A 22411-nucleotide genomic window follows, 5' to 3' on the forward strand; every position below is an offset into this window, starting at 1 on the left:
GCAGGATCAAGATCAACAGAGAGAATAGCACATTTCATGCCATTATATTTCCTGCCAGGACACAGATGGGTGGAATAGTACATATAAGGACACTTTGTCCCTGCCCCTGCTATTACGAATGAATTGGTGACATTGTAGGATTGGTTTTGTAGATCCAGATTTATCACGAGATTCAAGAAAATATTTAAAAGCAAATGATATTTATGTTGATTGTGTCCAGTAATTCTTATTTTACTTGATCTGATCTCATTACATAAACCTTGCCTTATTGAATGTATGTAGATTAGTTGGATTAGCAGGTGTTAAGATGTAAAGAAAAATGATAGAAATAAAGCTGTACCTGATAATAACTCTTGCAATTCAAATATATTTGCATGCTTGGCATTGAAATGAGATCTCATAGCACGCAATCGTTGGTTGACTTTAACCCAATAGCTAAAAGCCCAATTTCTGTGGTAGTTAAATTCTTAGTGAAAGGGAATTTAAAACAGTAATAGTAATTCAGAGAATTCTTGTTAAAAAGATAGAAACACAAACCATATCACTTGGAATCTGAATTTGCTGCCTGCAAAAGGATATACTATTTCTGAATTTGTAATTACTATATTTAGCACTGATTTAGAAATAGGCAAAAATATTAATAATTCATATATGGGGAGTCTCGGTTTTGGAAAAAGGAGACTAACATAATATCTGTGGTATCCATTTAGGCAACACATTTGCCCGTGTTACATATACATATTAATCTTGACATTTTAATACTCTAGTTATAGATTCCTCAATAAAAAGATTCCTGCTGCATCAGGCAACACTCCAATCTAGTTTTTGCATACTCTTTATACATTTCCACAATGAAAAACTCCAACGAGAACACAAAGATAATGGTTTACATCAAATCAAAAACAGCATGAAATTATAGAGTTTCAAAAACAATGTCCTGTCTCTTGTTCCTTAGGACAAGAATCAAAATGAAACTATACTCAACTGATCATTTTTCAGTATCCCATTGAAGGCATGCAGTGAAGAAAGCCTAACATGTTTATTTTTGAGAACTTGGCTCCATTGTCAAATTGCTATTATTATTCTTAGAGCATTTTTTCTAACACTAAACTGGAATCTTCCTTCCTATAACTTTCATTATTCAATGTCCTGTCTTTGTGACAATAAAAAAGAGGCTTGATTATCTTCTGCAAAGGATGTTATCAAATTTTCCCATCCAGTTATCTTTTCTCAAGGCTAAACATAATTAGTTCCATCCATATCTTCATAGGACATAATTTCTAGTCCTTACCAAATGTCCTTATTGTCCTTACTCAGATTTTTCTAACTAAAATAGAGTAAAATTGAATTATTTCATGTAATTTGGAAATTGTTTTTTATATGAGACTTTCTACTCATTTTCTTGCCTGATATACAACGGTGATCTATTTTTTTAATAAAAAATATTTAAAGCATTATTTATTTTATTTAAAGTACTATTTTAATTACCCTAGTCCCATGATAGTGAACCTATGACACGTGTGCCTGAAGTGGGATGCGGAGCCATGTCTCCTGGCATCGCCTATTTCTATTTCAGGTTTCTGGGGCGCATGCTAACCTTCATGTGTGCAGCAGTGCTGGAAACTGGAAGAGCTGGCCTTCTGTTTTCCAATGTGAGCATGTACGCTAGCCAGCTGATCATCGCACTCATATGCGTGCCAGTAACTGGAAGACTAGCTGGCCGGGTGCATGTGTGCGCCGGAGACTGTAAGTTCATTTTCTAGTGTGTGCATGCCCCCTGGAAAGCTCCTCTTCCAGGTATCAGACACATGTGCATGCACGCACACACTCCCTTTTTGTAAGGTGACCTGATTTTCAGATTGGTAAAGAGGGGACACCTTTGACCGGGGGGGGGGAGCTTGATTAAAAAATTTATACGGAGCAACAAAAATTTTCATACAACGCAAAAATAGTATTGTAATATTTTTTTATTTCAACATAACTACAATTTACAAATATAAATTGTAACTGTTGCCAAACATCAAAATTTTGATCACGTGACCATGAGGAAGCTGCAACGGTCGCTAAGTGTGAAAATGGTCGCTAAGTGTGAAAAATGGTCATCAGTCACTTTTTTCAATGCCATTGCAACTTTGGTCACTAAATGAAGTGTTTGAAAGCTAAGGCTAGCTTGCATTATAATGCCTTATGGTAGCTTACATTTTCAAGAGAGAGAAGTTAAACTCCTAAACACACAAGGGATTTGTCTTTGGCGAATATGCTCTCAGTGTACATAAAGAAAAATAAAATAGAATACATTCATCAAGAATCATAAGCTACAACACTTAGTGATGGTCACTAAAGCCTGGAGGATTGTTCCCTCTGTGCTTCTTTAAAACAGTATATGTTAGAATAGAATAACAGAGTTGGAAGGCACCTTGGAGATCTTCTAGTCCAACCCCCTGCTTAGGAAGGAAACCCTACACCTTTTCAGACAAATGGTTATCTAACATCTTTTAAAAAACTTCCAGTGTTGGAACATTCACAACTTCTCTCCTTGATTAGTTTCCACCCATTGCTTCTTGTTCTACCCTCACGTACCTTGAATAGTTTGACTCCCTCTTCTTTGTGGCAACCCCTGAGATAATGAAACACTGCTATCATGTCTCTCCTAGTCCTTCTTTTCATTAGTGGTTCAGGCACCAGACAAGAAATCAGGAATTTCTAGTCCCATTTTGGGCATGAAAACCTGCTTGGATGAAATGAGGCCAGCCACTCTTTTTTTCCCTTCTTTCCTTCCTTCCTCCTTTCCTTCCTTCCTTTCTTCCTTCCTCCTTTCCTTCCTTCTTTTCCTTCCTTCCTTGTTTCCTTCCCTCTTTCTTTCCTTTCCTTCCTTCTTTCCTTTCTTCCCTAATTTTCTTCCCCCCCTCCCTTTCTTTGTTGTGGGGAGTTGGAAGGAGCATTAGATCTGCTCACCGCCTTAAAAGTGGGATTTTTTTTAAATGGCTTTTTTTTTAGTGATTTCAGCCGGGATGCCTTTAGTACTCGCCCCATCCGTCCCCCCATCCTCCTTCCAAAAAGTTGATTTAAAAAGCCAGCGATCTGCGTCCGCTTCTCCAGCATTCCTGATTCAGGGGCAGAGGTGCCTGGGCGCGCCCTGTTCCCCCCTCAAGGCTTCGCGTTAAAGCCAAAAAGGACCTCCACAGAGATGGCTCTGGGTGTGGGAAGGCAGGGACGGGACAGGATGCTGGAGAGCAGCTTTCGCCTACAGCCTTGGGGGAAAGGGGGTGTTTGCAACCCTGCCCTGCTTGGCACCCCTCATTGCTTGAAATGGGGTGCTCCATTTGGGGGGGAATGCAGGAGGTCCAAATTAGAGGCGGGCTCAGCCTCCGCTGGGATGGAGCAAGCAGAAGGAAAGGCAAGAGCGGGGGGGGGGATGAGACTTTGTTGGCAGTTGCAAAGCAGCCTACCCCCGATTGCCTTCCCCCACGCCTCCCAACCCTTTCAAAAGCCACCCCATCACCAGCCTCTCCCAACCGGATCCCCGCCTGCCTCCCCTCGGCTCACCCAGACCAGATTGACAGCGGCTTGCACAGCATGGCTGCAGAAGAGCGGTGCCCAAAAGAAGCGGGGGGAAAAAAACTTCCGACGGCTGAGCTGCTTGGCCCAGGACCTAGCCTCCTCCTTACCATCGCTCTCCCTGCAGAAAAATGGTGCACGTCGGCGTGCGCACGCGCAAAAGGGGAGGGAGGGAAACAACTGCCCTCTAAAGGCCACATCGGGAACGACACTTTAGAGAAATAAAAACTTTTTTTTTAACGGCATCCTTTTTTAAAATTGATTTTCTTTCTTTTGGAAAATTGGGACTGTTTCAATACACGACGGGACACGGGACAAATTATTAAAAATCGTGACTATCCCGCCAAAATTGGGACGTCTGGTCACCTTACCTTTTTGGCACTCAGTGCCAAAAAGATTTGCCATCATTGCCCTAGTCCAAAAAGACTCTTAGCAATTCACAGCAAAGCATAAATGGTATAAAAGTAAACAATAAAAACAAACAAGCAATAACATGATCAACGATATCTGTTATGGCCTTTTTTAGACAGCCAGAGCAAAACACACATTGGAATGATACTGATTTCACTTGTTTTTAAAACTCAAGAAGGGTAAAACCACCTTAAATCTCCATGCAAGTATGGAGTGGGGCCACTACCAAGGGGGGGCAGTTATCTGGTCCATGTCCCATGAACTTTTCAACATTTCCCCTCCTCATAAGCTATCACTGGTCCCAACACTCCTGGATAATTTGCATTCCGTCTCTGCACTGTTTTGAATTTTTAATAGACTGTATTATCTCACAAACCAAAAAACAATTTTCCTTTTTAGAATGGTTATAGCCTTAAAAATGTTTAAAGTCATATTTAAAAGAGAAATGGATTCATTAGCCAGTAGGAATGGAGAAAGGCCACAGTTGGGGAAAAAATAAAATTTGTTGGAAGCAAGAACCATAACGATAGTTAATTACAATTTTATGGAAATATTTACAATAAACAGAACCTTTCAATTAAGAATTGTATGGGCGTAAAAGTGTAATATGCAAGTATGGAAATAGATCAAGATAGCAACCTTGGCTATGTAAGTATTACAGGATTTTGCTTCCAACAATTTTCCCCCCCCAACTGTGGTCTTTCTCCTTTCCTAATTAAAATTTTAGCTCAGCTTTTGCTGCTGAAACATTGAAGGATATTTGGAACACTGAATAAACATATATTTATAAATATTACCAATCAAAATGTAGGGGGTGGAAACTATGCTGGAGAAAATCTAGATAGGTTTTCATTTTGTACAATTATCACAATTGTTCACTTTAAAAATATGTTTTGAATGAATGTGTCTTCCACAATTGGCTTATTTGTTGTTTCTTTTAATATTTTCTGTCTCATTCCTAATATTAGTAGGCTCAAAGACAGAGATGGGTTGCTAATATTTTTACTACGCTTTTGTGCATGCGCAGAAGTGTCTGAGCGGGTGGTCAGAGCCTCCCACTGCCGCTACTACTGGTTCGGCCAAACCAACAACCCACCTCTGCTCAAAGATGTATTTTACTGATTGTCAGCAGTGTTCATCAGCAGAGAATATCAGCGGAAGAATATAAGCATTGATAGCTTTTTCAAGCCATCTACATGTTTGAATTATCTGCCAGACATATGACTTTTCATCTTGATCTCTGCTGTTGACCTTTTCCATGATCTCAAGGGTCAGAAATGTAATTTAGTTATTCCACTTGATTAATTTAGCATTTTCCTAAGTACTTCTTCGGTTGTTCAAATTATGAGTGATTTTTTGTTCTTTTTTGATGTTTATAAAATAATTTTTAGGCGTTTCTTTTACTAGCAGTAAAAAAAGCTTGATAGTACAGCATTTGTTTTTTGAGTCACTACAACCATGGGGTTGCGTTGAAGTGACTCTCTTAAGTTTAGTGATCCTGAATCTGGGGTTATGTTAAGGGCAAGCAGGCCTCAGGAGAGCTGTTACCAAACTCATCCAATATTGCTATAACAGTGGAGACCATGGTTTGCAATTGCTTGTGTTTCCCAGTCACGGCCAAAAGGTCTCCTTTAAAGTTGTGGTTGAATTTCGGACAGTCTTTGAAGTTAAAAATATATATTTTAAACTCTGAATTGTAATGTTCAATCTGTAGTTTTACCCTCTCCTGAGTACAAAATAACACTTGGATAGAAGAATCCTGCAAGTTGCACATACTGCTCATACTTTGTGGTGAAGGGAAAACGCTCATAAATAAGCCATGGCTTATTACTGTAAGTGCCTGCAGGATCAGGACTGGTTAAGCTGTTCTGCCAAAAGAACAGCTGGGGAATTTAGGGAAGGAGGTAGAGAAAGACAGCAGATACTAGAATATGAAGACAAAGAGAAGCTTGTAGAGAAAGAGCATGAAATTACCCTCATCAAGGTTAGCATAAACAGACTGCCCCATCTGTCTGTGCTACCTGGTTAGGATTCATTGTCAGGCATTAAATAGAGTTGGTTCCTCTATTGGAATTCCTTAGGTGAGGAAAGGAAGAGAACAGAGTCTTCTCAAGTAAGGAATTACCTGTTTGCTGAAGCTAGGATGCCCTTTGAGTCTGCTGGAACAAAAGAAGATAATGTGCCTCATTATCTGCCTGTCCCATCTCCCCTTTGTTAGAAATTATTTTGAGAATTTATTTTTCAGTTGGACTGGATTGGATTGCTGACGTTCCTGTGCTTGTTTTCAACCCTTGAACCGGAATGCTTAAGAGTCTGGGAACAATAAACTCTTTGATATTTTCTACATCTTTGGAGTTCAGTGTTTTATCTACTGTTACTCATTAGTGAGCTCCCTGTCTCTCAATGTAAAGGAACCCTTGCCACATATTCCAATTGTTAATAACACTAATTAACATTGTTATCAGGAAGCTGGATCACCACTCCTCAAAAACCTCTAAAAAAGTTGCATAATTCTTATCAATAGCCATAGCTGTTAGAAACTGTTTGTTTCCTCCCTTCTGCTATTAATTACTAGTTGCTAGTTGCTTTAGAGTTTTCTTGCAATTTTAAAAATTCTTCTCATACTGTTATATGCTGTCTTTTATTATATTTGGTCTTGCACTGTAATTCAGTTTTGATTATTTGATTGAAAGTTCATGTTTATACCAAATACATTGTGGAAGAAAGTTATGAGTAATAATAATAAATCTCTGTCAATTAAATATGCATTGATGGACCTATGTAAAATATGTATATTGATCAAAATTTCACAGAAATCTGATGCCTGTTCAAACTCAATACAGATTCAGCCAACAATGTCAATAACACCAATTTCAATGTATTTAGATAGGTATTGTTTGGGGTTACATTCAATTCAATTTGCTTGTACCAGTTCAATTCCTTGTACCAGCTCAATTGGCACCAATACCAGTTCAGTTTGGATGGACTAATCTGCTTTTGTTCTCAATTTGAACTCTTAATACACCCCAACAAAAAGGCTAATGATATTACAGCAGTAGTGGTTTTATAATCTTGCAGGGTTATTTTTCCCCCTTTTTTGATTATGGTAAACTAGTTTTTATAGTTTACTTCACTGTAGCTTTCAAAAATATAGTTGATTGGCTGATTACAGATCAATTGACTTTGCTCACAATAATTGAAATGCTTAGCTTTCATATTACTGTATTTTGATTTTTATTCAGAAGCATCACAATTAAAATAAGGCATATGATATAAAATTTAAAATATAAAATACAAGATTAAGTTAAACAGATCTTGCCCAGAAACTAGCAACATTAATTGCATTCTGTCAGACTGCCATGAGGTCCTCAAGTGTACACTGATCAGGACACAAAGGCGAAGTATAGATATGTGTTATCTATTTTGATATTCAACCTTAGCACAAATAAGCACTTTAATCTTTGTTTTGATCAAGTTGATAGTATTCAAATGTGTTTGTATTTTGTATTTATTGTGTTCATATGGGACAGTGCAAGATAATAGGGTTTATGTCTAAAGTGACAAATTTATAAATACAGGTCTTAATACAGCTTCATTTAAAAAAAATAGAGTAATTATTAATGTTTAATTTCCACACTGGTAGCAAGATGACTCCAAAATTCAATAATTGTAACTGGATAGATTAGAAGCATAAATGGGTAGACTAATAGATGGAGTTTTTAAACAGCTGCAAGGTACTTGCAAAGACAGAGTATATGGACAATATGATGGTGATGAACTTAATAAAAAAAATAGGGTTGTTTTCAATGGGAAGAAATATATATATATATATATATATATATATATATATATATATATATATATATATATATATATATATATATATATATATATATATATATATATATATATATATATATATATATATATATATATATATATATATATATATATATATTGAATCCGACATTTAGCATCTAAGGTCAAATCTAGATATTAGATTGTGCTTGGAAAAGAATCAAAAGCCAGTTGTTATCTTTTACCACTGACTAAGTATATGATAATGGCATGTGCTGCACCAGTGAATATGATGTATAACCTTAGGAGCTATTTTGACAGGAACATGTTTTCATTTTACATTTCTGTTGTTTTGTTTATGGGTATAATACATTTAATGTACACTTTGCCGTATGTTCTACATTCATTATATTTGCAACTAAGGTAAATGCTGTTGAAGAAATTCATGACAAGTTTCTTTTCAGACAATAAGATGTGAAACACAAATGGGAAATCCATTGTATTATACATGAGAATATAATTCACAAAATACTCTAGCATTAGTTTTACAATATATCTGAGGTCCAAATTGCATACAAGAAATCATAGTTGGGAGAAGAGTGCACATCTCTATATATCTATATATCTATATATCTAGATCTAGGTAGAGCTACAGACAGACAGACAGACAGACAGACAGACAGACAGACAAAAGTATTTGCTCACCTGCCTTTACTCGCATATGAACTTGGAATTGGAATTGGAATTGATTTTATTTGTAGGCCGCCCTTTTCCCTGAGGGGACTCAGGGCGGCTCACAGAAACCAGGGAGAGGGGAATACAATACAATACAGTACTAAGACGACAACACATAATAAAATAATACGCAACATGCATACAACATTCGGGCGGGGTAATGGTCCTTATCCCCAGGCCTGACGGGCGAGCCAGTTCTTCAAGGCTGTGCGGAAGGCCTGGACGGTGGTGAGGGTACGGATCTCTACGGGGAGTTCGTTCCAAAGGGTCGGGGCCGCTACTGAGAAGGCCCTCCTCCTTGTGGTTGCCAGCCGACATTGGCTGGCCGATGGGATGCGGAGGAGGCCCAACCTATGAGATCTTATAGGCCGTAGGGAGGTAATTGGCAGAAGGCGGTCTCTCAAGTATCCAGATCCACTGCCATGTAGGGCTTTATGGGTGGTCAATAGCACCTTGAAGCGCATCCGGAGATCGACAGGTAGCCAGCGCAGCTCGCGGAGGATAGGTGTAATGCGGGTGAATCGGGGTGCACCCGCGATCACTCGCGCGGCTGCGTTCTGTACTAGCTGAAGTCGCCGGATGTTCCTCAAGGGCAGCCCCATGTAGAGCACATTGCAGTATTCCAGCCTAGAGATCACGAGGGCCCGAGTGACTGTTGTGAGAGCCTCCCGGTTCAGGTAGGGTCGCAACTGGCGCACCAGGCGTACCTGGGCGAATGCCCCCCTGGTCACAGCTGCTATATGATGGTCGAATGACAGCTGTGGATCCAGGAGGACTCCCAAGTTGCGAACCCTCTCTGAGGGGTGTAGAATTTGACCCCCCAGCCTGAGTGTTGGATTAATGGCCGAATTTTTGGGAGGAAAACACAACAGCCACTCGGTCTTTTCTGGGTTGAGCACAAGCTTGTTAATCCTCATCCAGTCCATGACGGCTTCGAGTCCCCGGTCCATTACGTCAACCGCTTCATTGATTTGGCACGGGGCGGACAGATACAATTGAGTATCGTCCGCATATTGATGGTATCTAATCCCGTGCCTACGGATGATCTCTCCCAGCGGTTTCATGTAAATGTTAAATAGTAGGGGGGATAAGACCGAACCCTGCGGCACCCCATATTTTAGGGGCCTTGGGGACGATCTCTGCCCTCCTACTAACACCGACTGCGACCTGTCCGAGAGGTAGGAGGAGAACCACCGTAACACGGTGCCTCCCACTCCCACCTCCCGCAGTCTTCGCAGAAGGATACCATGGTCGATGGTATCGAAAGCCGCTGAGAGGTCAAGGAGGACCAGGATGGAGGGATGTCCTTCATCTCTGGCTCTCCAGAGATCATCCATCAATGCGACCAAGGCGGTTTCAGTGCTGTAACCGGGTCTGAAGCCTGACTGGAAGGGGTCTAGATAGTCTGCTTCCTCCAAGGACCGTTGGAGCTGGAAGGCCACCACCTTCTCAACAACCTTCCCCAGAAAGGGGAGGTTGGAGACCGGGCGGTAGTTATTAAGGACAGCTGGATCAAGGGATGACTTCTTCAGGAGGGGTCTCACCACCGCCGCCTTCAGTGCGGCGGGGAAGTTCCCCTCCCGAAGGGAGGCGGTTACTACCGCCTGGATCCAGCCTCGTGTCACCTCACTGCAGTTAGAAACCAGCCATGAGGGACACGGATCCAAAGCACAGGTGGAGGAACTCACAGCTCTCATGGCCTTGTCCACATCCCCGGGGGTAACCTCCTGAAACTCAACCCAGAGCTGTTGAACTTGGTCCCTCTGAGTCTCGGCTGGAACTGCAGGTGTGGAGTCCAAGTCCGTCCGAAACCGAGCAATTTTGTCCGCTAAGAATTGGGCATATTCTTCAGCTCTGCCCTGCAAGGGTTCCCCCGCCTCCCTTTTGTTCAACAGGGAGCGGGTTATCCTAAACAGGGCGGCTGGACGGGACTCAGCGGACGCAACCAGGGAGGCTATATGTGATCTTTTAGCTGCCCTAAGTGCCCTAGTATATTCCCTGGTGCAGGTGGTTACCATTGCTCGGTTCGATGCGGACTTATCGGACCTCCAACGGTGCTCTAGGCATCTCCTCCGGCGCTTCATCTCCCGGAGCTCCTCGGTGAACCAAGGTGGTCTCCGGGATCCGCTGCCTCGGAGGGGCCGCAGTGGCGCAATCCGGTCGAGGGCCTCTGACGCTGCCGAGTGCCACGCAGCAGCCAGAGTCTCTACCGGACTGTGGGTGAGAGTATCAGGAATAACCCCAAGCTCTGTCTGGAACCTTACTGGCTCCATAAGACGCCTGGGGCGGAACCACCTGGTCGGTTCCTCCTCCCTACAGTGGGGGTTTGGCCTCCGGAAGTCGAGCCTCAGTAGGCAATGGTCTGACCACGACAGGGGTACGATGTCACTCCCCCTCAGACCAAGATCACACATCCACTGCTCCGAGAGAAATACAAGGTCAAGCATGTGTCCCGCCGAATGGGTTGGGCCTCGAATTACTTGAGTCAAGCCCATGGCTGTCATGGAAGCCATGAACTCCTGCGCCCCATCAGAGTTTTCACCGAGCGTCGGCAGATTAAAGTCCCCCAGGACCATCAGCCTAGGGAACTCAACTGCCAGCTCGGCTACTGACTCGAGGAGCGAGGGGAGGGCTGCTGCAACGCTGTTGGGAGGCAGGTACGTTAGCAGCAAACCCACTTGACCCTTGAGGTCCAACTTTAACAGCAAAGACTCACACCCGACAATCTCCGGAGCAGGGACCCTACGAGGAACTAACGACTCCCGGATAACAGCGGCCACACCCCCACCCCTTCCCTGGGCTCTCGGCTGATGCAGCACCTGAAATCCTTCTGGGCACAGTTCTACAAGGGGGACTCCTCCCTCTGGGCCCAGCCAGGTCTCAGTAATACATGCCAGGTCTGCCCTCTCGTCTAAAATTAAGTCCCGGACGAGAGGTGCTTTATGTACAACAGACCTGGCATTTAGCGACAACAGCCTGAGACCAGGGTCCTGATTACTTACACCATCTGGTCTTGGAGTGGGACTCCTAGGGCCGGAAGGAGGGATCTCTGTGATGTAGCGAACCCTCCTTCCCCGGTAATGGCCTGCCCTAGAGTCCCCGCCGTATCTGCCCCTCCCTGTCACGACCGCAATACCCCGACCCTCTCCCGTGTCTTTAGCCCCCTCAGCCACCCCCATAGCCCCCGCAACTCCCGGCAGGTCCTCCGAATCAAGCACACTCATTTATACACTCAAGCAGTCCCCACGTGATAATTAAAACACATAAAATACAAGAGTCATAGGGTAATAAAAAGTGGGATCATCCAATTCACACATTCAATCCCATGCACTCAGCATACCATTTAAAAGTTTGCGCAGCGTCCGTAGATCTTATAAAAGAGTATATATAGAAGGGGGAGTAGCCTTCGTCCCCTCTTATGTATTTGGGAAGGTCCCAAAAAGTCCAGGCGATTAGAAGAAATTGTTAAAGCTGTTAAAGTCCGATTTATCAATAGTGTCAGTAAAGGCAAAGTCTGGGCAGTTAAGATGGTTTCCCTTGGACGATAAAAGATAATATTAACCAGCTGGATGCAGTTAGTTCGTATGTGCAGAGGCCCGGCAGATGTAATTATGGCTATAATTGTAAGTGGAGTGTGTAGGTGGTAATTAAGAAGGCGGTAGAGGTGGAAAAAATGATGAAACCAGCCTAGAACTAGAGGAAGCGCCAGTAATGGCCACTGGAGGGGGCCAGAGGACCACATATGCTGCCTTTCCGGGGTAATGGTGTCCAATACAAGATGGTCTGGTAGACGGTTTTGCCTGACGTGGCACTCCTGAGGCAGCAACAGCAGCAGATGGTACCCAACACAATAAAAAGTTTGTTGTTGCAGACCTGGGATCACAATCCAGGAAGGTAGATGGTAAATAAAACGTTGCAAGGCCCAGTGAAAGCAGCAGTAGAACCCAAAGGAGATGTCGTACCAAGGGGAGAAAGAGCAGTCAACAGGGCCGCAATACAAAACAGTAGAATTGTGGTGGGGATAAAGACCAAGTCCTCCAGACCGAGCAGGCACTTCCATGCAGCTCCTTACCCTTTGATCAGGGCACGGATCAAGCTCCCCAGGGTAGCGGGGCAGCCTCTTGGGACAGCGGGGCCAAAGCCACCGCCGCTCATGCAACGCCGCCACCACCGCCACCCAGCTGTTCAAGAGGGAGCCGTCAATAGGGCCGTAATGCCAGGCACCAGGATTACGGTGAGGGTAGAAAAATAAACCTCCAAACCAAACAGGCACTTCAAAGTCCGGATCCAGCCTCCCAAGGCAGCGGGGCAGCCTCCTGAGGCAGCGGGGCCGAAGCCGCCGCCGCTCGCGCAACGCCGCCACCGCCGCCGCCCAGCTGATCGGAAGAAAAGTCACCGAGGGAGGTAACGCCGTCCCGGGGCCACCCGAAGGTAGCCCCCTCCTTAGAAAGTTACCTTCCCTGGAAGCCTGACAGCTGATCGTTTGCGAGGACCCCTCTGTTGTCATATTCGGGGTCCTCGTCGCCTGGAATTTTCCGCTGTTTCTTTTCGGTAGCCGGAGCGTTAGAGCTCGGCGGCCATTCCCGTTCTCGCGCATGCTGTAAGTGACATCCCATTCCTAATCCATAGGGTTCAATATGACATCACTCCACCCTTCGCAGCTATAAAACCTTCAACTCTTCTGGGAAGGCTGTCCACAAGATTCAGGAGTGTGTTTATGGGAATTTGTGACCATTCTTCCAGAAGCGCATTTGTGAGGTCACACACTGATGTTGGATGGGTTTACGTGGCCTACCACTTCGTGGTTGAGTTGCTGTCGTTCCCAAACACTTCCACGTTCTTATAATACAGCTGACAGTTGACTGTGGAATATTTAGGAGCGAGGAAATTTCATGACTGGATGTGTTGCACAGGTGGCATCCTATCACAGTTCCACGCTGGAATTCACTGAGCTCCGGAGAGCAACCCATTCTTTCACAAATGTTTGTAAAAACAGTCTGCATGCCTAGGTACTTGATTTTATCCACCTGTGGCCATGGAAGTGATTGGAACACCTGATTCTGATTATTTGGATGGGTGAGCGAATACTTTTGGCAATATAGTGTATATGTTGTAGAATGTAGAACATTACAATGAAAAAACATTTTTTTTAATTGTAGAACAATAGAAAACCTTGACTGCACTGGTGATTGAATATACTTTCTCCTGATCAGACAGATATAAATTAGCCTATTTATTCCTGCTATACATTTTCTTATTTTTTCTTTTGTATTACTTTGGTAAAGCATCTGGTTTGTCCTTTTAATTTCTTTCTGCCTTTTAAGTAAGTTCTAAAAGAAAAATCAATTATTTTTTTTACCTCTGAGTTTTGATTTTATTCTCCATTTCTCTTTTTCAAAGGATCCATCTTCCTGGGAAGATGTTTTGATTCCAAACAGCATCAATGGTATTTGTCATTACCAAAACTGCAGTGGAGAAATAGCGGTAAGAGACTATTAATATTTTTTCTTTCTTTCATTCAGTCATGTCCAATTTTCAGACATGGCCTGGAAAAGTCCCTGCAGTTTTCTTGGCAAGGCTTTTCAGAAATGATTTGTCATTGCCATTTTCCTAGGGCTGAAAGAAAGTAATTGACCCAAGGTTATGCAGCCACGTTTGGTCCTAAGACTAGATTTCTGTTTTCTAGCCTGAACCCTTAACCACGACATCAGACTGCCTTTCATTAACTTATAGTGACCATCAAAAATTATCATGAATCTGAAGGACTCAAGCATGTATCTGTTTTACCACAATGGTTACTGATTAAGGCAGGGGTTCCCAACCTTTTCTATACCCCGCACCCTTATAACGGTTCTGATATATTCTCCCTCCCCTTACAAAAGTAAATAATTATATGCATACAATTATGCATATACACTATAATTTTGAAACGTCTAAACCCAGGTTTTTGCACTCCCTGGAAAATCGTCTTGCACCCCTGGTTGGGAACCCCGGATTAAGAGAAACATATTGTAGTACTTTTTTTTTTTTCATTTATTGATTATTTTACATTTTACATTCATTATTAAAGTAAATGAAAAATCAATTTCCAATTTGAAATTTTTTGGAAAACCAATTTTAAATCATCATGGTTGATAAAATGTGTAGTATTTTAACACAATATAAAAACAGCATCCAGTCTGTGATTGAGGGTTAAATACTTTTCTCCTTTACTCTCTTCCAGGACATAGTCTGAATCCTAGCTGATATTGTGGATAAGGCTGGTTAATTTGCCAGCATCTTTCCTCATAGCTTTTCAGGTTTTCTTGGAGGAAAACCTGCTCAAGATAATCCTTGATTATGGCATGTAATCCCAAATCTAATCTATGATTAGAAGTACAAATTCATCTGGATATTTCTCTGTCCTGGGAATAACCTTACAATGTTCTGATAACCAGAATCCAATTGCTATAATCTCCTGAGCATGTGATACTTTTATCCCTTAGGATTTTGCTATAATGGTAGTATACTTTATAAAATCTGCTTGTGCAGTAATGTAAAATGTCAATGAGGACACTAGTAAATATTTAGATTGCAACCTTAAAATAGAAAATGTGATTAGAGCTTGACTTTAGGATTTGGCTTTCCCATTAAATTGTATAGATTTAACCATTACAGATGCTATCATGTTTTTTCCTAAAGCATTTTCCCCCCAATTTTCTTTTTAGTGCAGCACAAAAAACCCCTTGCAATTTGAATTAATATCAGCCATTCAGAAACACATGTATATTTCTTGCTATGCAATGTATGTGGAACCTATTTTATCCATTTTATAACTAAGTCCATATCCCACGCTTTACAATGGTTTGTTTTACTTTTGTTTTATTGAGTAAGCCACAATGCCTGAGTTTCTAGATAATGCAAAGCTATAAGTCACTTACTAATGATAGGTTTATAAGAGCACTATAAGTCAGCATCAACAAAGCATGTAATAGTGTAATGTTTTAATATGAACATTACTCTAGACATTTTCACTCTATATGAACTTAGTAAGAGGATGTGGGTGTGAGTGTAACTAAGTCTATGAGTTTTCGAAAGGTTCATCATAGCAGTTTAAATCTTCATCTTGATTCTTATCCTGTTAAAGTTTTTGAAATGCCTTTTGGCAGTGGCATCTAGGAAGGGTTGGGGTTGAGTTCCAAATCTGCAAGATGGGGTATGGAACATCACAAAGCAAGCTCTGCCCTCACATACATGCATTGTAGTCAATGCATGTACAGAAGGAGTTGGATTTGCATTGCAATGCTCCATCCATCCAATTTGGACCCTCTTGTCCCACAGATGCTTTACTTTTAGACAAAAAGAAGGCAACATGTTTCTCTCTCTTTACAAGGTTCCACAAAAGGTGGAACTAACAGTGTTTTCCTGAAAATAAGACCCTGTCTTATATTTTTTCACCACCAAAAAAGGAACCAGGTCTTATTTTCGGGGGAGGGGTTGTCCACTGACTCACCTCATTTGCACGTGCCACCCCTGGCCTCCTTTTTGCCATCAGTGGCCTTCAGGAACTTCTTTGGCGGGCACGAAAAACAAGCTTTCTTCAGAGCTTCTGCAACCGATCGATGCGGAGCTCTGTTATCGGCCACAGAAGAAATGGGCTGAGGTGTGTGGGAGGCCTCGCTGCAACTATGCAAAGGCGAGCAGTAGGGCAGCTCCACCCACCCCTCCCTGGACTGGGTAGGTCTTAATTAGGGCTTATTTTTGGGGGTAGGATTTATATTGGGTGCACATGTAAAATTAAGCTAGAACTTATTTTCTGAGTAGGTCGTATTTTCAGGGAAACACGGTATGTGTCTCAAGATTCAATGTTCAATGTGGTTATGTATTAAACTTTGGTGTATTTTATGATGAAGGACATTTAAATAATTATAGTCAAATGAAAATGGAGATATGATGATGGTGACATGTTTAAATATTTGTTAAAATTCTTGAGTTAATATGAAGTATGTTTGTTGACTGTGGAAGAGATGCACAAAAATCTTTTTGTAACCGACTGATACACTTTCTACAGCATGTAAAGAAGGATTGTGTTTGTTTTAAATTAAACATTTTTTTTTAAAAAGATTCAATGTTCTGACATTGGTTTGGTATAGAATTGTAGGAGCACTATGCAAGGCTGCAATTCGTGGCAAACTGATTGGTTGATCACAGTGATGTGTGGTGAGGTTTATGGCTGGTGAGGCAAGTGGGCAAAAGCTGCTCTGCCGCCCCGGCGCTATGCCCGACATAGAGGCGGGATGCCCTGTCCAACATAGAGGCGTCCCGCCTCTATTTCGGACATAGCGCCAGGGCAGCAGGGCGGCTTTTGCCTGCTTTCAAGAGGCAAAAGCTGCCCTGCCGCTAACTTTACTCCAGTCATGTAATGTGTTGATTGTGGTAAAACATTCAATTGCTGTTATTTTTACAATGGGTTAATGTTAACAGAAGTATCATCAGCTAAATTAAGAAATGTGAGCTATATGTAGAAGAATCTATTCCAAAACACGTGAACTTCAACTGTTTGCTTAAATAAATTAACAAAAAATTATGTCTTCTTTGTGGGATATTGGAAAGATTCCTGACAGCAAGTTAATGTGTGTTGAAACTTCATGGCGACTTCCTCTTTTCCATATATCAAGTAGTGAAATAATCTTTCATTTGCCTAGGGCTGAATAAGATGTATGAACATGTACTAAGGCAAAGGGGCTTCATTTTGTTATAAAGTATAAATCAAGGGACATATTGGTTTGGCTCAATCAACTAATCTATGATTTGTTTTTGGCTTAACCTATTGTATAAACACCAATTGTGATCTATAAATCCATAGTAGAACTGATCATGATGTGTAAACAAGATGTGTTACCATTAGTATATCAGTCTAAGTAACTTCACATATTTTTTCCATTTTTTTTTTATTCGAGGGATAAAATACAAACTCACAGAAAATAACCAAGAACAGAACAAAACTAAACAGGACAAAATTGTTTGGGGGAAGGGGCATGATTTTGTTCCTTGATTTGGCAGATATGCCATCTTAGCAAAACGTTTCAGAATCCAATCCTTAAACCTAAATCATAGTTTGCCAGTTGCCTGAAGAAATATCATCTGTTACTGAGATGGATTAGAACTAGTTAAACGCCAAGCCTTCCTTGAAAGGGAAGGGAAACCAAATTTCTTAAGCGTTTTGAAGCAAATAATGTGATTGTAAGCCGCCCTGAGTCCCCTCAGGGAGAAGGGCGGCCTATAAATCTTAATAAAATGTCTAAAAAAAAATATGTCTAAAATATCATTTAAAGGTCTTACTTAACTCCAAGTGATCTTTTGCATATTGGGGAGGTAAGTAGGCTAAAAACAATTCAGCCTTTTATTTCCTATCAATTCTGGCACAAGGCGATGGTTTAACCCCCCCACACACACATACACCAATATCGCGGAGGCTGAGAAAAATGAGAGCGGAGAATCGAGCTGCTCATTTTCCCGCAACCTGGCGGGGCAGAGAAAATGAGGCAAAGCGGCCTCAGGTGACAGCCCTTTGGAGGCGGCGCTTCTCGGGTCGAACCCAGGTGTGTCTGTAACAAAGCCCGTGGTAACGTGGTTGCCACCGCAGCGCCGGCTGCCTGGTAACCAGGTCCTGCCCCTTTAAGCTGCTGGAGGGTGAGACGGAGGCGAAGAAATCTTTTCCACCCCAACCTCTGGCCTGTTCCTCCAGTGCTCCCGCGGGTCGCTGGGTCCTGAAGCCGTCGCCCTTTCCTTTTCCTCCTTTCGCATGCTCATTCCCCATCCCATGCATGCGGCAGAGTGGAAGGAGTCTCTAGTGGCTGCAGCAGTAGCAGAAGCGGCGGCAGCGGCTGGAGCACAAATCCAGGCAGCCGGCTCTGGGTTTCCCTTCCCTGAGCATGTCTTGTTGCTGCTGGTGCCGCTTTTGGTGAATCCGGCTGGGCGGCGGGGCTCTTGCCGTCGCTGCTGCTGCTGCCACCACCAGCACCACCACCACCAGAGAGCTCGCCGTCCCAAGCCGCGCTCATGAGTATGGCTGGGCCCTGGGGGGCGGCATGCACTTTAAAGTGCCAGCGTGCCTCCTGGCCATAAACCAGGACATGTTTTGCTCTATGGCGGGCCGAGGCAGCATGCACTTTAAAGTGCCGGCGTGCCTCCCAGCCATAAACCAGGACATGTTTTGCTCTATGGCGGGCCAAGGTGGCATGGCTTTAAAAAATAAAAAGTGCAGCCCGCGCGCCAGCAGAGGCGGGTAAAACACACACACACACACACACACACACACACACACACAAATTACTTATAATAAAACAAATTACAATTCCTCCCCCCTGCCCCCTCCCTCCGACCCACATACCTTTTCCAGCTGTGTCAGTCAGAGGATTTCAACTCCTCTTGTCCACCACGATGAAAATGCAAAAAGAAAAAGGCAAGAGCTGGTGTAGCCAGGCTAGGATAGTTGCTGCTAGAGTCACCACGTGAATGACTCTGCTTAACTGTTTTAAAAAAGCCTCTAAAAAAAGTGCCCTCTGCAGGAGGAGGCGAGAGAATCACGTGCCTCCTTTGCATAAGGAATTTTTCGCCTTTTAACCCTTGCTTAACTCTGCTCAAGTAATCATAAAGCTAGAATAAAGGAGGCCCGTGATTCTCTCGCCTCCCCCTGCAGTTAAGCACTAACCAGAGTCATCCACTGTGACTCTGGCAGCAACTACCTCTGCCTTTTTCCTTTTAATTTTCTTTTTCTTTTCATCATGATAGTGGTGAGGCCCTGCCTCCCCTGACTGCATGTCACTGGTTGATCATTTTTCTTGCTGTACTTAAATCGATTTCTGTATCCTGGAATCACTTGTCTGTCATCTTTTTTTTTAAAGACTTAAGTCCTACCAGTGAACACTTTGACAGAGAGACAACCAATTGGAAAGAGTTCTGCATCCCTTTGACTCCTGGTAATAGCCATCAGCTGTTGTCCCAACACTCATCTTTACACTTATAAAGCTTTAAAAGCATGAGCCACTAGCTGGACATCAGTCTGAGTCATGTATTGCATTGTATAACAACTGCAGAGACTGGTTCTTTGTTTTAGATTCTATGAAACCTGAGCTGTGTCCTTGCTTTTCTTTATATAGAATCTCTAAAACGATGGGAAAATGATACCAGATGCTCAGATCTGGAATTCACAAAACAATAAGATACTACCCTGAAATTAAGGCAGTTAAATGAACACACTATTGTTGAAGCAATGGTGTACTGCATTGAACTGGAAAGTGCAAAAACCTAGTGAATTATACTGACATGCCATTAAAAGGAGTATATATTTAATTAGAGACATAAGTATTATTCTTTTTACATACGTATTCCTCGCTTTCTGCTTACATGTGCAGTGGTTAGAATGCAGTATTGAAGGCTAATTCTGCTGACTACTGATTGGCAGCAATTTGGCAGTTCAAATCTCACTGGTTTAAAGTTGACTCAGCCTTTCAAGGTCAATAAAATGAAGACCCAGATTGTTGGGGGCAATATGCTGACTCTGTAAACCACTTAAAGAGGGCTGTAAAGCACTGGGAAGCGGTATATAAGTCTAAATGCCATTACTATTTTTACTTTCCTTTACATCTAATGGCATGACTACATACCATGCAGTGTGAGGCAAGACATGCCTACACATGTGCAAAGTATTAATGCATCCATATGGAAAAGCTGGAGGATGGTTCTTCTCATTTTTAATCCAGTGTTGATCAGACTCAAAGCAGCATGGCTTTGCAGGAAAGTTAATACTTTTAAAATAAAATGGCTTGTTTTACTGAATATGACTCTATGAACTCACAAATACAACACCTAATGTGAAACAATATGTAAATTTGATTAAGCATTCAGTCCTTTGCATGTGTGTTCTAAATTAATAGAATATATTTATAAGTAGGCATGATTTTGGACCGAGATATGATTTGTGCTACAAGACTGTAAGAACTTAAGTAGAATCAAACTAGTTTTCCCCCTTTGGCAATTATGGGTACAGTGATGTATCTTATAGCTAAAATACATGTATCTTCCAAAGTAAATTTTCTACAGTTTTATTTCTACCAGAACTTCATGAATATATTTTTTCTTACTCTTTCATGTTGGCAAGAATATTTCTCACTGGGGGAAAATATACCTGCTCTAATTTTAAAACTCTAAAGCTTGTAATGGAAAATTATTATTAAAGGCATTGTCATGTAAAGAGCAATGTCTTAGGGTTTGTGAAGTGAGTGATTGTGAAGCAAGTGAAGGTTTGCTATTTCATTTTTAAGCACCAGGCAATTAAGCAGTCTCTTTTCCTTAGCCAAGTTGTGAACGGCATGAAAGGATCATTGAGAGTCTAACAGAATCAAGTCTTTGAGAAGGTGAGCAAAAAGACAGAACCATGCCCTTCCTGAGAATCACTCTGAAGTAATTCAACCGCAGGGGACTCATCAACTCACTGGGATGCACCAGAGAATAAATCTAGCTAAGAGATTTATCCACTTGCAGGAGTAAAATATTAGACATGGGGTTCAGATAAGTGAGGAAATGTTACACTCTGGATATCAAGACACATGTGAATCATATTATTATCCAAACACATTCTTGATCTTGTTATTGTTTAACTAGGTACATTGGAATTACTTAAGTATTAATCCCAGAATTTCCCAAGTGTTTCTGACTGAAGAAGTCCCTACACAAAGTCCCTACTCCTTTAAAAAGGAATCCTTTTATATAATGGAGAAGGTTTTTCCTCTAATAATGGTCTAATAGCACTTAATAGCCACGTTTTGTTGTTTTTATTTCATCCCAAATGAACCAGAACTGGTGCTGAAGCAAAAATCAAAAGTTGGGGACCACAGCAGCAACTGCTAGAAAAGTCACCTACAACTTCCTCCCCTCTCTCATTCAGAAAAAATCATCTTACTGTGCTAGAACAACTGATATGATCTGTTAGAGCTTTGTCCATGCAATTGTTTAGTTTTCGATGTGAAGGAGAATGAAGACATACATGTGAAGGAGAATGAAGACATACATGAATTTTGTTGCAACGAGGCACTTATGCACAGGACTTTTTGTGCTACTAGCAGAAGGAAATATGCTGCTTCTCCACCATAGTAGGTTCTGAGTTAATATTCCTATTAAAGATCCAGGCTGCAACTGGACAACATCTCAAATGATATTACACATTAATACTATACCCCTTAATGAATTTGACTGTACATTTGATATCAAGATGGGATGAGGATCAGATAGGCCTCTTGCCTTACAGTACAAGTAAGAGGTAAGGCCAGCAACATTCCTCACTCCATGTGTTAATTTGAAATCTCTGAGCTCAAAGTGATTGCCTGTTCTGTAATCACAAGACCTTGGAATGTTAGGGGATATGGTTCAGTGGTTAGTGAGGAGTGGAAAATAGCTAGAAAACAGAATCTGTCTTCTTATTTTCTTGGCTGCTGAAATGCACACATAGAAGTATGGCTAAGAATTGGTTTGATATGTGCAGAATGTCAAAACTAGGATATCTGTTCTGTTAACAATGTTTTCAGGAAAATCTGTAAAAAAGCTGGTCAGCAAGAGTATAAGAATAATAAATAAGGAAAAACAACATCCTTACTGTTACAGTGTTATTGAGGCCATTGATATCCCTGGCTGTGGAGCTTGAGAAGATGCCTGGAAGTGCATTGGGGTGTTTCCCACTTTATTTTACCTCAACATTTCTTTAGGTGATTTGTGGTGGCTTAAAATTTTATACTGGGACAAAAAAATATTAGACTCTGTAAGGTTTGTTATCCAGTTTGTTATACCAATGATCTGTAATTTATGATTTTAGAGTTTTGGGAGCATGTCCTGTCAATCTGCAACTAATCTTCTAGCATTTAACATACAGCAT

The 22411-nt window shown here is 41.9% G+C and overlaps 1 protein-coding gene across 1 annotated transcript in view; it reads left to right on the top strand.

Annotated features, from left to right (window-relative positions):
* Positions 1-22411, top strand: part of PRKN (parkin RBR E3 ubiquitin protein ligase) — a 785743-nt gene that overhangs the window by 376721 nt on the left and 386611 nt on the right. The window contains exon 5 of the mRNA XM_014068674.2: positions 13903-13986. Within this exon, the coding sequence (XP_013924149.2) occupies positions 13903-13986 (84 nt within the window). The remainder of the gene's footprint in view (positions 1-13902; positions 13987-22411) is intronic.

The sequence above is a fragment of the Thamnophis sirtalis genome, unplaced genomic scaffold (assembly GCF_051295495.1).
Source record: "Thamnophis sirtalis isolate CommonGarterSnake01/CBP01778 unplaced genomic scaffold, rThaSir2_p1.2 scaffold_6, whole genome shotgun sequence".
Lineage (NCBI taxonomy): Eukaryota > Metazoa > Chordata > Lepidosauria > Squamata > Natricidae > Thamnophis > Thamnophis sirtalis.